We start from the raw sequence: 15518 nt of genomic DNA on the forward strand, positions 1-15518 counted from the left end.
ATTATGGTCACTGATCCCAAACTGATCCCTCACTAATACTTTTGTCACCTGCCCTTCCTTATTTACCAAGAGGAGGTCAAGTTTTGCCTGCTCTCCAGTCAGGCCATCCACATACTGAATGAGAAAGTGAGTACATCTGTGACTTAGGCACCACAGAGAGTGAAGTGCCTAATAGACACAATAATAATATGATTTAGTTGTTTCATTTTGTTTTGTTTAACTTGGACTTTATTTTTCAATTGTTTTATTGTGCCTCCTTACAAGGAGACACATCATTGTTATATTGGAAATTAAAGCCTTATTTGATTATTTAAAGAGTGTCACTCATTTTTCCTTCATATGTACAGTACTTTACAAATCTAAGTAACTGTTGCTTGGAACATCCTTGATTTCCGACTGAGGACCATGCCCACAGATTTCACGAATGGGATCACTTAACCATTCCCATAACATCAGGACAGATGGATGCTGATTAGAGTAACATAATTTAGAAGGCGTATTTGAGAGTTTGTTTTTAAATGTGCTTCAAAAGCTTTGGTCTAATGCCATCTTCTTAGTATTGCAGCTGGAAAAGAATGCTGCAGGTAATGTATCCATTGTAACAAACTTAGTAGAAGTTATCTTTTTATTTTTATGTGCTCCTGTAACTGTTACTAAGTTTTAATTAAAATAAAAGCAAATTACTGTGGATGCTGCAATCTCAAACAAAAACAGAAAATGCTAGAAAATCTCAGCAGGTCTGACAGCATCTGTGGCGGGGAGAACAGAACTAACGTTTCAAGTCCATATGACTTCATCAGAGCTAAAGAGAACTAGAAATAGGATTAGATTTTTACTGTTGGGGGAGTGGACCAGGGTATCCTGGAGAAACAGTGCCTGCGGATTGCTGACAGTGAGAGGAAGATGTGTTTGGTAGTGTCATCATGCTGGAGTTGGTGGAAATGGCAGAGAATGACCCACTGAATGTGGAAGCTGGTGGGGTGAAAAGTGAGGATGGGGGGGAGGGGGGGGGGGGAAGAGACACCCTATCCTAGTTATGGGAGGGAGAGGAGCAGGGTGAGAGCAGAGAGATGGAGATGGGTCAATCACAGTGGGTGGAAAACCACGATTAACGAAGACATCAGCAGCACCGTTTTGGAAAGTGGCATCATCAGAACAAATGCAACAGAAGCGAAGGAACTGAGAGAATGAGATAACATCCTTAGAGGATGGGGTGTGATTTGTCACATGTATTAGTATGCAATAAAAAGGATTGTTTCTTGTGCACTATACAGACAAAGCATACCGTTCATAGAGAAGGAAACAAGAGAGTGCAGAATGTAGTGTTACAGTCATAACTAGGGTGTAGAGATAGATCAACTTAATGCAAGGTAAGTCCATTCAAAAGTCTGATGGCAGCAGGGAAGAAGCTGTTCTTGAGTCGGCTGGTACGTGACCTCAGACTTTTGCATCTTTTCCCAATGGAAAAAGATGGAAGAGACAATGTCCAGGGTGCGTGGGGTCCTTAATTATGCTAGCTGCTTTGCCAAGGCAGTGGAAAGTGAAGACAGGAGTCAATGGATGGGAGGCTGGTTTGCATGATGAATTGGGCTACATTCACAACCTTTTCTAGTTCCTTGTGGTCTTGGGCAGAGCAGGAGCCATACCAAGCTGTGATACAATCAGAAAGAATGCTTTCTATGGTGCATGTGTAGTCAACGTAGCTGTGGAGGTCGGTAGGCTTGCAATGGATACTAGTGTACAGTCTAATCACCAGAAATGGAAACAGATAAAGAAAAGGCAGGCAGTATCAAAGATGGACCTAATGAAGGTGATAATTGGATAGAAATTGGAAGCTAAATTGATCATTTTTTCCAGGACCAGGCAAGAACATGAAGCAGATCCGAAACAGTTGTCAATGTACTGAACAAAGAGTTGAGGAAGGGGGCCGGAGTAGGACTGGAAACAAGGCGTGTTTGACATACCCCACAAAGAGATATGGAAAACTAGGACCCATAGCCACACCTTTAATTTGGAGGAAGTGAGATAAGTTAAAGGAAAAATTGTTCAGTGAAAAGACAAATTCAGCCAGACAAAGGAGTGGTTGACTAAGTTTTAATTGTTGGTATAATTTTCCACTGTCCCACACAAGACTGGAGAAACTAAACAATTTATTTTGGAATGTTTTTTGATGAGATCAGATTGGTTTAATCAGGATCTAAACATTTACGTTAAATGACTTGTCTAGATTGTGTGTGATGTAGACACTTGGTTAAGTCACATTGGAATGTGCAAAATTTGTACTTTTGGGATAGTGATACAGCTATTGTTAATTGTAAATACCAATTACAAAAGACAGATTTCCATTGGTTTAGCATCTTTCATATCCTGACCCTGGAATGCATTCCACCCAATTTACTACTTCGGAAATGTAGTTATGTAAATTAATTAGAGGTGGTAAAATGTTTGGGAAAATGACCAACTACTTTGAGAGGGCAAATAGGAATGGAAAATCATTGCTGACACTGCCAACACCCTAATAAATAAGATAAAACAGCTGTCAGCTTTGGCACAGTGGTGGCATATTCACCCGAGTCAGAAAAACCTCCTTCAGAGATCTGCATGATCTAAGCTGGCACTTCATTGCAGTACTGAGGGATGAACCAAGCTCTTATGCCCTATCAGATGCTCCAGATCCCATGGTATAATCCAAAGAAGAGGAGGGGATTTCATCCAATGCCCTGCCCAACGTTTATTTTTCAGCCAACACCTTAAACAGATGATCTGGTCATTTATTTAATTTTTGTTTGTGTGCCTTACTCTGCACAAATTGGATGCAATAATGCATATGTTACAATGATGGCAACAATTCAGCAAGTACTTCAACTGTAAATGCTTTGGGATGTTCTGAGGTTGTGAAAGGCACTACATAAATGCAAGTTACTTCTTTCGATGAGGAACAGCAGTTGCTCTAAAGTGACATCGCTAGACAGTAGTATTTGAGATCTCAGCCAAAGAATAGTATGTACTTGAAGGGAGATAGATGGAGGAAAAAATTAAATTACAAAAAGGTATATCAATATAATCTGTCCAAGCAAATATTTCTCCTGATCTACTGTACAAAAAATTAGAAATGTGCCATCGTAAAATTATATCCTTTTGTTTACTTAAGATAAAATATTCAGTTGGGTTTGGTGCCATCACATTTCTATTCCTGCTTATGGCAGGTGAATACAGTGTTCTGCTAAATGAAATATGACTTAAATTATTTCACAAATGCTAAGATATATGTTTGGAACAAAAAAAATAATACCCAAGTAGAATTTTTGAATAATATTTCCAAATGACCCCAAATCTATAACTTGGCAAGAAGAAAAATAGAGTTGATGTTCTGAAACCAGAATTTTATTTGGCACTCTATTTTAATTTGGTGCTGTCAATTTGATGGAATTAAAATTGTACTAGGAGAATCTTTTCAAATATTTAGGATGTCTGTTGAAATAGAATGGTTATTTATTAAAATTAAACACTTCAGAAAAATGAAGCATCTGGTAATGTTTTATGGCATTAGGACAACAAATAATTTTACTTCCTTTCAATTTTCAAACCTCATGCTGGTGCGATGGTTTGTGTCACTGTTACAATCCACATAGAGACCAATGTTTAAAAAGAGCTTGGAACTTTCAGTTACTAGCTGAAAGAATGAGATGGCAAGATTTAATGTATTGAAACTTTTACTGTAACAAATGCCTAAAAATATTCACTATTGGCAAAACATTCTTTTTCTAGGCAACATATACTTAAAACTATTAGAAAGTGACATTCCACTTTTATGCTTGCTCATCCATGGAATTTTAGTTCTTTTAGCAGACAATCCAGTCACTCCCAACTTCTAATGAGTTCCTGAATCTGAGTTGACTGTCTCCAGCACATTCCTCAGTTTTTGGAGAATTCCTTAAATCCACCATCAGCAATAAAGTGTTAGCTAATGATTCTTGATCCCCCTTACCCTGCTAGGAAAATCTCCCAGAATCCTCCGAATACTGCATGATGCACCTCTTTAACTAGAGACCATTTATTTCTCATATCTGGCTGCGGTGGCTTGCAAAGCCAGTTAGCCTCCTCTCTGCTTACCACACAGAACTGCTGTCCGTCTGTGATAATTCATTCACAGGAAGCTTGTAACCCAATCTTAAAAATGGCTTCCTCTGCCCTCTTCCCCACAGTAACATGAAACGCATTAACTTTGCGTCCAGGTAGAACTGCTGATTACAAAAGCAAATTAGTGCAAATGCTGGAATCTAAAACAAAAACAGAAAATGCTGGAAAATCTCAGCAGGTCTGACAGCAACTGTGGAGAGAGAATAGAGCCAATGTCACGAGCCTGGATGACCCTTCATTAGAACTGCTGATGAGCTATTCTGACCCCAATTCCCTTTCATCTTAAAAGTAAATGCACATTTTACAACAGAACTGTCCACACCCCATTACCTAAAGCAACTTTCTGTGACTTTGAGACTTCCCGTCTCCCAGGAAGTAAAGGAACCTTCAAGAGTCTGGTATGTAGCCAACAGCTTTCTGTGGGAGGCAAAGTGGAAATTCAGTTGAGGATTTCAGTTTTAAAGTATAAGCAATTGTGTTTATTTTTTATGTATAATTAAGTTAGTGTTTAGAGTACTGTTGACATTGTTGGCCTTGCATTATACTATACTTTGAATAGTAAAATAAATTTGCTTTAAACCATTAAATTCTGTGGCTTCATTCATTTTGTGGAATTTTGAATTTTTTTAAAAACTTGTCATTGTAATAACGTATGCCATCTTTAATGCAAGCAGCTGTCTAGGATGTTGCTGACTTTGAAATCACAGGCTTGCAACTATGCATGAATGGTTGTGGCATCAAAAAATGCAGCCACACATATTTCCCCGAGACATAGTGCCTAAAATTGAAAGCTGGGTTCTGACCGAGGCTCTGTACAACTGAAGAATAACTCCTGTCTTTTGAATTTCAACCTCCCTCTCCCCTTGCATTAATTACTAACTTTAACCTTTGTGATTACTTTTCTGTATCTGTGCACTAGATTTTAATGATTTAGGCCAACAAAATATCCAAATCTCATTGGTCTTTCACTATTAAGAAAATATTCCAATTTGTCTTTCTCATATCAAAGGAGGACACCTCACTCAGAACTCTATTTACTGCCTACTCACCTTTAGTCCATCGGCTCTTTAGAGATGCTGATATAGTTCCAAGTCAGCATACTGTGGGGCTAGGACAGGAACTCGCAGGCACTGGTGTTCCCATGCATCTGCTGCCTTTGACTTTCCAGGTGGTAGATGTTGCAGGTTTGGAATGTGCATTTGAAGAAACAACGATGAGTTGCTGCAGTGCATCTTGTAGCACTCTGCTACCACTGTGCATTGGTGATGGAGGGAGTGTATGGTGTCAAGCTTGTGTTCTTGGAGCTGCATTCATCCAGGGAAGAAGAGTATTCCATCAGATTGCTTATATCACTCCTGACTTGTGCCTTGTAGATGGTGGACAGGCTTTGGAGAGTTGGGAGGAGTTACTCTCGACGAAATTCCTAGCCTCTGACCTGCTCGTCGCCAGTGTATGGCTGGTCCAGTTAAATTTCTGGTCCATAGTAACCCCAAGGATGTTGAGTGACAGTAATGCCATTAAGGGTTGGATTCTCTCTCGTTGGGACATGGTCATTGCCCAGCATTTGTGTGGTGCAAATGTTACTTGCCCCTTATCAACCCATCACCTGAAACTTGTCCCAGTCATTACCTCCCAGAGAACTGTTGATCCTGACTTTCTGCCTCCAATCTCAAGCTTACGTCCAATTTTGGGCATTAATTATGAATTTATGAACCTCCATGCATTCCTCTATCCACCATGCTAGTGACCACCTCAAAAAATTCAACTAAAATTAGACACGTGTGACGCACTCTTCACAAATCAATATATTCTGGGATTCAAGTGCTGCCCTGTTGCTGTTTCCTAATAGAGAAGTTCTAACAAAAATGTTCTGGTGGGTTTTTGAGCTCCTGCAATTTCATGCATACCTGCAGCACTCCACCACCACCAGTTATCCTGCACTCCAGCTTATGAACCAAAATCATGAACCCTTTAAATATGGACTCCAACTAGCCATTGCAGGTGCAGAATGACCATTTATCCAAGGGCTTCAATGCAGCAGAAAACGACATTCCAATATCAAATAGCTAACTTGCTATTTAACTACTTCCAGTTCTGTTGTCTTAATTTGAAACATTATCCGTTTCTCTCTCCACGGATGCTGCCAGAACTATGTATATCCAACATTTAATGTTTTTAATTCAAAGTAGTTAGACCCTTTCTCAAAGAATGCAATTAGTTTATGCTAAATGGACACTTGAATGAGAAACACAAATGAGCATGACACATTTCTTCAGTTATCATTGCTGATAAGCAATATAAAAACTGCTCAACCCTGAGCTAATGAAAGTAAAAAATTAGTGCATCAACTCCTCTAGTTCACCACTAGAATGAAAAGCACCAGTAAAAATATTGGAAATATACTGCATCTGAAGGCAAAAAAGACAGGTTAATATCTTGGGTGTTGATCCCTGATCAGACATTAAATTGCTTTATCTGAACCAACAAGGATCAACTGCATTACAAAAAATGGTCTGTGAAGAATATATCGGAGAAGAACAGAAGCTAGGTTTGGAAGCTTCGTTCACACAGAAGGGAAAGACATACAGTGGCCCAGGGTAGTAACTGTTTCAACTGAGGCGTGCCATGGGTGATCCAGTAATATGTGGACAATATTGTATTAGTATGCAAATAGGGCGGCACGGTGGCACAGTGGTTAGCACTGCTGCTTCACAGCTCCAGGGTCCCGGGTTCGATTCTCGGCTTGGGTCACTGTCTGTGTGGAGTTTGCACATTCTCCTCGTGTCTGCGTGGGTTTCCTCCGGGTGCTCCGGTTTCCTCCCACAGTCCAAAGATGTGCGGGTTAGGTTGATTGGCTATGCTAAAAATAAATTGCCCCTTAGAGTCCTGAGATGCGTAGGTTAGAGGGATTAGCGGGTAAATATGTGGGGGTAGGGCCTGGGTGGGATTGTGGTCGGTGCAGACTCGATGGGCCGAATGGCCTCCTTCTGCACTGTAGGGTTTCTATGATTTCTATGATCTATGAGATTGATTTTTCCTTTGCACATTTTAAAATCAAGTACAATCTGCTCGATTTGCAAATCCAGTCAAGAAATGTATAGACAAATAGATCAGCAAATTAAGCCAAGTAAAACAAGTCATGCCTTAAAAAGATGACACAAAAAGTACAAGACAATAAATTTGCAGAATGGCATGCAAATGGCAAATGAATTTCAATATGGGCAAATGTGAGGCGCTGCACTGTGGCAGAAGAGTCGGTCATAAAGAGACCACATACTATGCAACAGTAACTGGGATACAGGAGCAACAGGACAGGTACAAATTTACAGATTATTTAAAATCACTCAGATCAACAATGCTAGATAAAATGCAAAGAATGTGCCTGGGTTTATTTCTAGCAGAATAGAACTGAAAAGCAGAGAAGAAATATTAAACTTACAGAACCTTGGTTAGACTTCAACTATTTTGCAGTTGTCTTTATACTAAAAAAGGATTACAGAAGCATTTCACAAAATTCAAAAAATATTTTCAAGAATGCTACCAGAAGTGAGATTGAACATGCACCAGCTGTTTTCTTTATTAAAAAATGCTGTGAGGTGACCCAGTAAATCGTCACAGTTATGATGGGGTAGACTAAGACTTATGGGGGTAAAAAATAGGGGTTATGAATACAAAAGTCACTAATAAATCCAACAAGAATTTTAGGAGAAACCTTTTTTAATCCAGAGCGTAGTTAGAATGTGGAACTTACTACCACAAAGCAATTGAGATGAAAAGCATTGAAACATTTGAGAACCCAGCTAAGTACAAGAAGAAAGGAATAGAAGGATGTGCCGAAACGGTGAGTTGAAGTAGGGGTGGAAGGAGGCTGGTGTGAACATTACTCCGGGCATAAATAAGGTGGGCTTAATGGCCTGGCCTTTAAACATTAATGCATTTTGTGGAACTATAATATATTAGAGCAAAAAAGGATGAAACAAGGTGACGTTTCAAGTCCCAATGACTTCCAAAGCAAAAGATCTATAATTCAACTAGTGCAATAAAAACTGCAGCAAATATGGCCCAAATTTACTGGTGGATAAATATCAGCGCCGTTAAAACTTGGAACCCCTCAAAATTTGATATTACATCTGTGAAATAATTTTTTTTAAATCACATTAATTTTAGAAACAACAACATCAACATCAGAAGCCATACTTTAAATGTAAACCAAATTTATTTTGCTCTTAAGTAGTGTTCTGGAAGCACTACAGCATGGTAAACAATGTAAATTAGTACAAGTCATCAAAAGCCATCAGTATTTTCATGAGCTGTTTATAAAGATGCAGCCTATGCTAACTCGATAAATATTTAACCACTTTCACTTAGAATTAATGAAGGCTCACAAATGAGCAACACTCCTCATTGAGGAAAACAAAAAGCTGTTGTCGACAAAGCGACAGCACATACATACACAAAAAAAAAATCATAAAAAATAACCAAGTGTACTGTGTTCCCAAGTCATTCAAGATGCTTCACACTGGGATGATATGCACATGATCTTGCCGCAAACCTATCTGGCTAGAATTGCATTAATTCAGTCAAGCATTACCATTTCTTCCAACTACCCATGGAGACAATTGAAAAGCAGCACTGGGACATGCCTGACACACAACCCTTTGAACATGTTTTTCCACAGATCACTTTCATTCTTCGGCTGCAAAAAAAGGCTATGCTACAATAAAGTAACACACACCTAATTTAAGAGTTTGGTGATCAATTACAGAAAATAATTCCTATATCTGTTGTACACTTCGCAAGCAGAGGCACAAGCAAAGTACACTTTTCAGCTCTCTGTTTTCCTCTCCCTCCCAAAACCATAAAATGGGGCACAAGTGATCTTTAAAAAGTGATTTAATTCATACAACTGCATGCAAATCTAAACAAAGATGACAAAACTTTTAATTTATAACAATGGAAAAAAGGTATTACACAAGAAAACTGCCATAGAAATTGCATACTAAGTAAAAAGAGCTACCAGGTGACAAAGGATTTAATATACACATATTGGCATTGTTTTTGGTCAACACAGATGTGCTATTACCTTCTGCAAAGCTACATTAATAGTGGCTGAAAAGAAGAAATAGCACAACTTGGTTTACTCCATATTTCTCAATCAACCATTTCCTCAGGAATTTCATGTGGGTTAAGAATACCAGGAACAGACATCTGAATTTTATGCTTTTCTTCTTGGGCCTGGCGTAATGCAGCCTCTCTTTCTTCCAAGAACAAGTCAGCGCTATCTTCTCCAGCAAATTCCTGCAGATAAAAAAATAATAAAAGGGAGAAAAATAAAATACTCCAGTTTAAAAAAAATGTTTTTACATATCCAACTTGGAACAATTCCATTCTTCAGCTGCAGAAGTAATCTCCAATGCCCCTTACTGCACACTCGATTGTATCAAAACAAAACTAATTCTAAAAACCTACTTATGCCAAGTCATGAGGCAAGATTGTTTCAGAATGGTTTACATTAAAGGAGCTGTCCAGAGAGATCAGTTGGCTTTCTATTGGCTCTCAACCCATTTACATTTCCACACCTACAGTTTTCATTTTAAGCTCACTTGAGCAGATCTACAAAGCTAGTAGCTCCTTATTACTTCCTTAGCATAAATATTCAAGCTTACTGGAAGGGTATGTTTTCACGCAAGGCACCATAACTGTGTCATTAAACACGTGTTTAACAAAAAAAAAAATCACTGGTCAGCAACTAGTACCACCAACCCACTCCAGCTATAATTCGATGATAATGGAAGATTAGTATTTAAATCGAAAACTTTTTGGTTCTGAAGTGCACTCTCAGCAGTTAAATGTACACCATGTAGTGCAGCTTTAAGACAAATCTATAAAACTTTGTACAGTACTTAATGTTGGGCAACCAAGTTTTAATTAAGGTGTCCACATCCAGGCCAATGGCTCATATGCCTCGAATTACATAATGGCCACCCAGGCATTTCTAAAATGAAAATGCTTGTAAGAAGCTGTGCATGATGGCCTGAAAACCTGCCAAGAAAACCAGAAGCTCCCACCAGCAACCTTGTTGCACCCCCGGGAATGGCCAGGGAAACTTTGGGCGAGAGTACAAAGACATTACAGGACCATTTATGGGCTCAATGTTCTTATCCTGGTTGATGCCTATTCAAAATGGAAAGACGTGCACAGGATGACCTCTATGTCTTCAAATTTCATAGAAAACTCCGGCAATCTTTCTGCACACATGGTATACATGAGGTCCCTTGTAACAGACAAAGAGACCCCATTTACCATCGGGGAGTTTCAAACCTTCATGAACACAAATGGAGTATGGAGCATCCATGCGCACTATCACCCATCTTCAAATGGCTTGGCTGAGCAAGCAGTCCAGGTATGAAAAAAGACAAAAGGTGGGCTCCCTGAAAATGAAGTTGGCACGTTTCCTTTTCAATTATAGGACAACACGGCACATGACAACGGGAATAGCTCCGGTGGAGCTATTGTTGGACTGACGCCTTTGGACCAGGCTTAGCCTCACTTTCCCGAACCTGGGCAGCAAAATTGAAGAAAAACAAGCAGCCCAAAAAGGGCCCACGATGGACATAAGCCTGACAGTACCTTCAAACTGGAAGACACCGTCCACGTATGGAACTTCAGAGACGGCTCCCCGTGGATTCCAGGAATTGTCCTCTCAAAAAACAGGACCAGTGTCATACAAGGTGGAGACAGGCGAGAAGACTTTTAAAAAAATGTTGATCACCTCCACTGCTGGGAATCCTCCACAGGGGCAACTGTTGCACCAGACTACCTTATTAGGCACCAAATGCAATGGCCCGAGGACAGGAAATTCCACCCATGAATGCCCAAGAGAGGTCTATGAGGAAAGCCTCAGAAATGGAGTCAGAGTCACCACAGTCAGAGATCGACACCAAGGACGAACCCCCTACAGTGGTCCTTTGACGCTTCACAAGGGAGAGATGTTCGCCCATTTGGTACATGCCTCCCCCCTCCCCACCGGACTGTGCAAACAGAAATGAGACCAGGAGCCAAATGACAAAAATGACCCCATCACCATAGAAATAGGGGGAACTCTTGCACTCTGAAGAGGAAGAGTGTGATAATCCCCACGAGTTCCATAGGGAATATCTAACTGATCTCCCTGTGGGGCTTGTTGAATACAAGTTCCCTTGATAACAGGTAATGGCCTGCCCAGGAGGAACTCATCACTTGAACCCTTTATAAGGCAGACATCGGGAAAGGTCTGTAGAACTATTGTTCCAGTTGGGACTTGTGTATGTACGCCACAGAGTAGTGGCTTTACTTCATGTTTAACAATAAATACTGTTCCTTTCCAGTAGGGCTTCCTGAATTATTACACTATGTTCAGTAAAATTTCATTCAAATAAGTCCCATACACATAAATCAGTTAAGAAGACGTTTTCACCTTTTCAAGAAAGGAGATCAAGTCACCAAATTCTATTTGCTTAAAGACTGAAACTTTTTTAAAAAAATGAATGAACCATTTTTTCATTATCAGATATCAAAGATATATTTCTAGAAACGGGAAGATTGAACTGGAATGATTGTTAAATTGAACAGAATTAAACCTCTATAGCAGAAGAATAACCTATATTCGTACCTAATTTAGACTCTGTAGGCAGCACAAATTTTAGTATAATTGACTAGAGAGCCATATTATATACGACAGTTTAGAAAACATCTTTAGAGCTACCCACTGACTCCTAACCATGAATATTAGGGCCCACTGTGGAGCAAGACTAATATTGGTAAAACTGCAACAACCTTTCCCCTCACTTGCCTTCCATTGTCAGTCTATACAGTGACAGCCAATACATCTCAGCTTTCCATGCAAGTTTGTGAATGATATTCAGCGAAGCCTGGAACTTGTGTGTGATAGTTATTAAAATATGTATTCGGATATATTTTGATTAGACTAGAACTTCTTTACCTTGATTTGTACGAGAAAATCTCTCAGATGCTCTTTAAAAGCTGCAATGTCTTGATTTAAACTGAAAAGCCCCGTTACAAATAATTTCACTTGTGCCCTGTTAGAAAAAGAAAATGTATGTTACGAAGCAAAGTTAATTATTATTTTTTAAAACTTGTTTTAAATCAATTAAGATCAACTTACTCTTGTAGGTGTGGAAAAGCAGATTTCAGTAGATTGGCCACATAATCCTGAATGAATACATGATTAGTCACAGGATTTGTTGGGTTAAGGGGCACTGATATTTTTCCTTCCTCCACCAGGTTAAACATATATGCAAGTATTGATGCATGCATTGTCAAACCTACAAACAAAAGTGACAAATACAAAAAACGTTATCAACTTTCACTAAATCTGTTGGACATTAACCTGGTGTTGAAAGACTTCTTATTGTACCCACCCCAGTCCAACACCGGCATCTCCACATCATAACTTTCACATGAATATAGACCTCCAAATGAAATCTTTTTTAAAATCTACAATCCTTAATTTAGCAGAGATTGCGATTAGTTTAAACTTGCATAATCAGTTACAAATAAGTTTAGAACATGCCACACACTCCCATCTGATGTAATTAACTAGTGTAATCACAAATTTTAGCATTATATCAAGCACCGAGTTCAATTCACCCATCACCCTATTCTCACTGACCTAAATTGGGTCCCAACCCCAAAACTCAATTCTAACATTCTTGTCCGGGTCTTAAATTCTTTGATCTCGTCCCTCTCCATTTCTGTAACGTTCTCCAACCTTACACCGAACAAACTCTCCATTTCCCTGCCGTGACCATATAAGGCACTAGTTAGACCTCAGCTAGAACAGTACACAGTTCTGGAGGCCACACTATAGGAACGATGTGAACGCATTGGAGATGGTTCCAGGGATGAGTAACTTCAGTTAGGAGGATAAATTGAAGTGGTTTGGACAGTTCTCCTTGGAGAAAAGGCTAAGAGGGGATTTGATAAAGATGTCCAAAAGTAAATGCAATAGATCTTCTTCACACAACATGGTGGTTTGGGTCTGTAATGCACTGCCTGGATCTGTGGTGGAGACAGGTTCAATTGAAGAATTCAAGAGGGCATTAGACAATTATTTGAATAAAATACTATGTGCCGTTCAGACATGATGGGCCAAAATGGTCACTTCCTGCACTAACAATTCTGTAATTTCTAGGTTTGTTATTATACCCCACACCTGTGAAGTGCTTTGCTTCTTCTTTTTGACTACATAATAATCTTCTACTAAAAGCCTCATTTCATAGAAATTTTGTCGATTAAATTTCAGTTGTCGATTTCTGTGCAGCTGGGAAGCAGATGGCATAAACTAGCCTAACTGGAAAATTGAATGAAGCTTGGAATATAACCTCAAGTGCTTAAAAAAAAACCTGGATATACTGCAAATTGTATCTTAGGTATGCTGTGATCGTGAGATGGTGGTGTAAATACCATTACTGCCTAATCCAGTCAATTTTTACTAATACTTCATCACTTATTTAATCTTTTATCTATTAGAACATTAACACCAAACTGGCAACAATTACCATTAAGCAACTTGTTAAAATAAAATTTGATTTCCCAATTTTGCAAGTATTTCTTAACGTGCACAATTTATGATCTTAAACACATATGCAATCCTAGGTCACAAATTTAAATGTAGGAATCCATTTCCACCATTCAAAGGTGTCTTTATTACTACTAACTCATACTGGAAGAATTCATTAGTCCCATCTTCATGCACTAGTACTACAATTCTTTTCAGTTTATCAAACTCCAGTAAATACTTAATCGACTTCAGCAACTTCCTGGGGCAATCCATTCCTTCTAGCCTTAAAGAAGGACTTGTGTTTACATGATGTCTTTCACAACCTCAGGACAGGCCAAAGTGTTTTCCAGTTATCAAATCATAGAATCCTTACAGTACAGGAGGCCGCCATTTGGCTCATCAAGTCTGTACTGACCACAATTCCACCCAGGCCCTATTCCCGTAAACCTCATTTACCCTGCTTGGCCAATCAACCTAACACGCACATGTTTGGACTGTGGGAAGTAACCTGAGCTCCTGGAGGAAACCCATGCAAACACAGGGAGAAAGTGCAAACTCCTCACAGACAGTGACCAGAGGTCAGAATTGAACCCAGGTCCCTGGCTCTGTGAGACAGCAGTGCTAACCACTTGTGCCCTCCTTTTGAAGTGCAATCATTATTGAAATGCAGGAAACTCAGCAGTCAATTTGCCTAACAACAAAGTCCAAGGTTTCTGGTCCTAATCCTAATTTTATGGAAATACTATTTCACTCCTATGATCTCATCATTTTATATTGTCGAACGCTTCTGTTAACCTACTCTTAACCTTTACTGATTCAGTGAATATAGTCCCAATATGCAAGATTACATCTGGCCGGCACAGTGGTTAGCATTGCTGCCTCACAGCACTAGGGACACGGGTTTGATTCCTGCCTTGGGTCACTGTCTGTGCGGAGTCTGCACGTTTTCCCCGTGTCTACGTGGGTTTCCTCCAGGTGCTCCGGTTTCCTCCCACAGTCCAAAGATATGCAGGTTAGGTTCATTGGCATGCTAAATTGTCCCTTAGTGTCAGGGGGACTAACAGGGTAAATACGTGGGATTACAGGGATAGGGCCTGGGTGGGATTGTGGTCAGTGCAGACTCGATGGGCTGAATGACCTCCTCCTGCACTGTAGGGATTCTATGAGATTCAATATTATCTTTGCAGCAGGGCAACCACAAATGCGTTCGAAGAATCCCGCCCTGCATTTCTTTTCCATGGCCCCAATAATGACACATTTCTCTAAAATGCCAAATTTTCTAGGGGTATCAATGCCAATTAACAGCATCAAACCAGACTTGCCATAAAATGTTAAGTTAGAAAGAATGATTTCAAAACATTTAGCTCACTTCACAAATAAGAAAAATTCAGTGCAGACTCAATGGGCTGAATGACCTCCTCCTGCACTGTAGGGATTCTATGGGATTCAATATTATCTTTGCAGCAGGGCAACCACAAATGCGTTCGAAGAATCCCGCCCTGCATTTCTTTTCCATGGCCCCAATAATGACACATTTCTCTAAAATGCCAATTTTCTAGAGGTATCAATGCCAATTAACAGCATCAAAGATGAAAGATGAGTTTAATCCAGAATTGGTCTACAAGTGAAATGACAATAATTTAAAACATGCTACTTGCTTAATTGCTAGTCATAGTATGCAAGACATTGTGCTGATTTGTGAATGAAGATCTGTTGTAAGCAATATACTAAAGCAACCCAGTCTTGGATTCCTGGATTGTTTGAAGTTGATTTTAGCGGAGGCAATTGTTGATAAACCATAATAGCAATCGATAAG

At 39.5% G+C, this 15518-nt stretch overlaps 1 protein-coding gene across 11 annotated transcripts in view; it reads right to left on the reverse strand.

Moving 5' to 3' along the window:
* Positions 1–8337: 8337 nt before the first annotated feature.
* LOC144504522 (exportin-1) overlaps positions 8338–15518 on the reverse strand; it is a 60587-nt gene continuing 53406 nt past the window's right edge. For all 11 annotated transcript variants that reach the window (XM_078229935.1, XM_078229929.1, XM_078229928.1 and 8 more), the window contains 3 exons: positions 12305–12464; positions 12122–12218; positions 8338–9438 (listed from right to left, as the gene is read on the reverse strand). In XM_078229935.1, the coding sequence (XP_078086061.1) occupies positions 9292–9438; positions 12122–12218; positions 12305–12464 (404 nt within the window). In that variant the 3' untranslated portion in view covers positions 8338–9291. The remainder of the gene's footprint in view (positions 9439–12121; positions 12219–12304; positions 12465–15518) is intronic.

The sequence above is a fragment of the Mustelus asterias genome, chromosome 15, assembly GCF_964213995.1.
Source record: "Mustelus asterias chromosome 15, sMusAst1.hap1.1, whole genome shotgun sequence".
Classification (NCBI taxonomy): domain Eukaryota; kingdom Metazoa; phylum Chordata; class Chondrichthyes; order Carcharhiniformes; family Triakidae; genus Mustelus; species Mustelus asterias.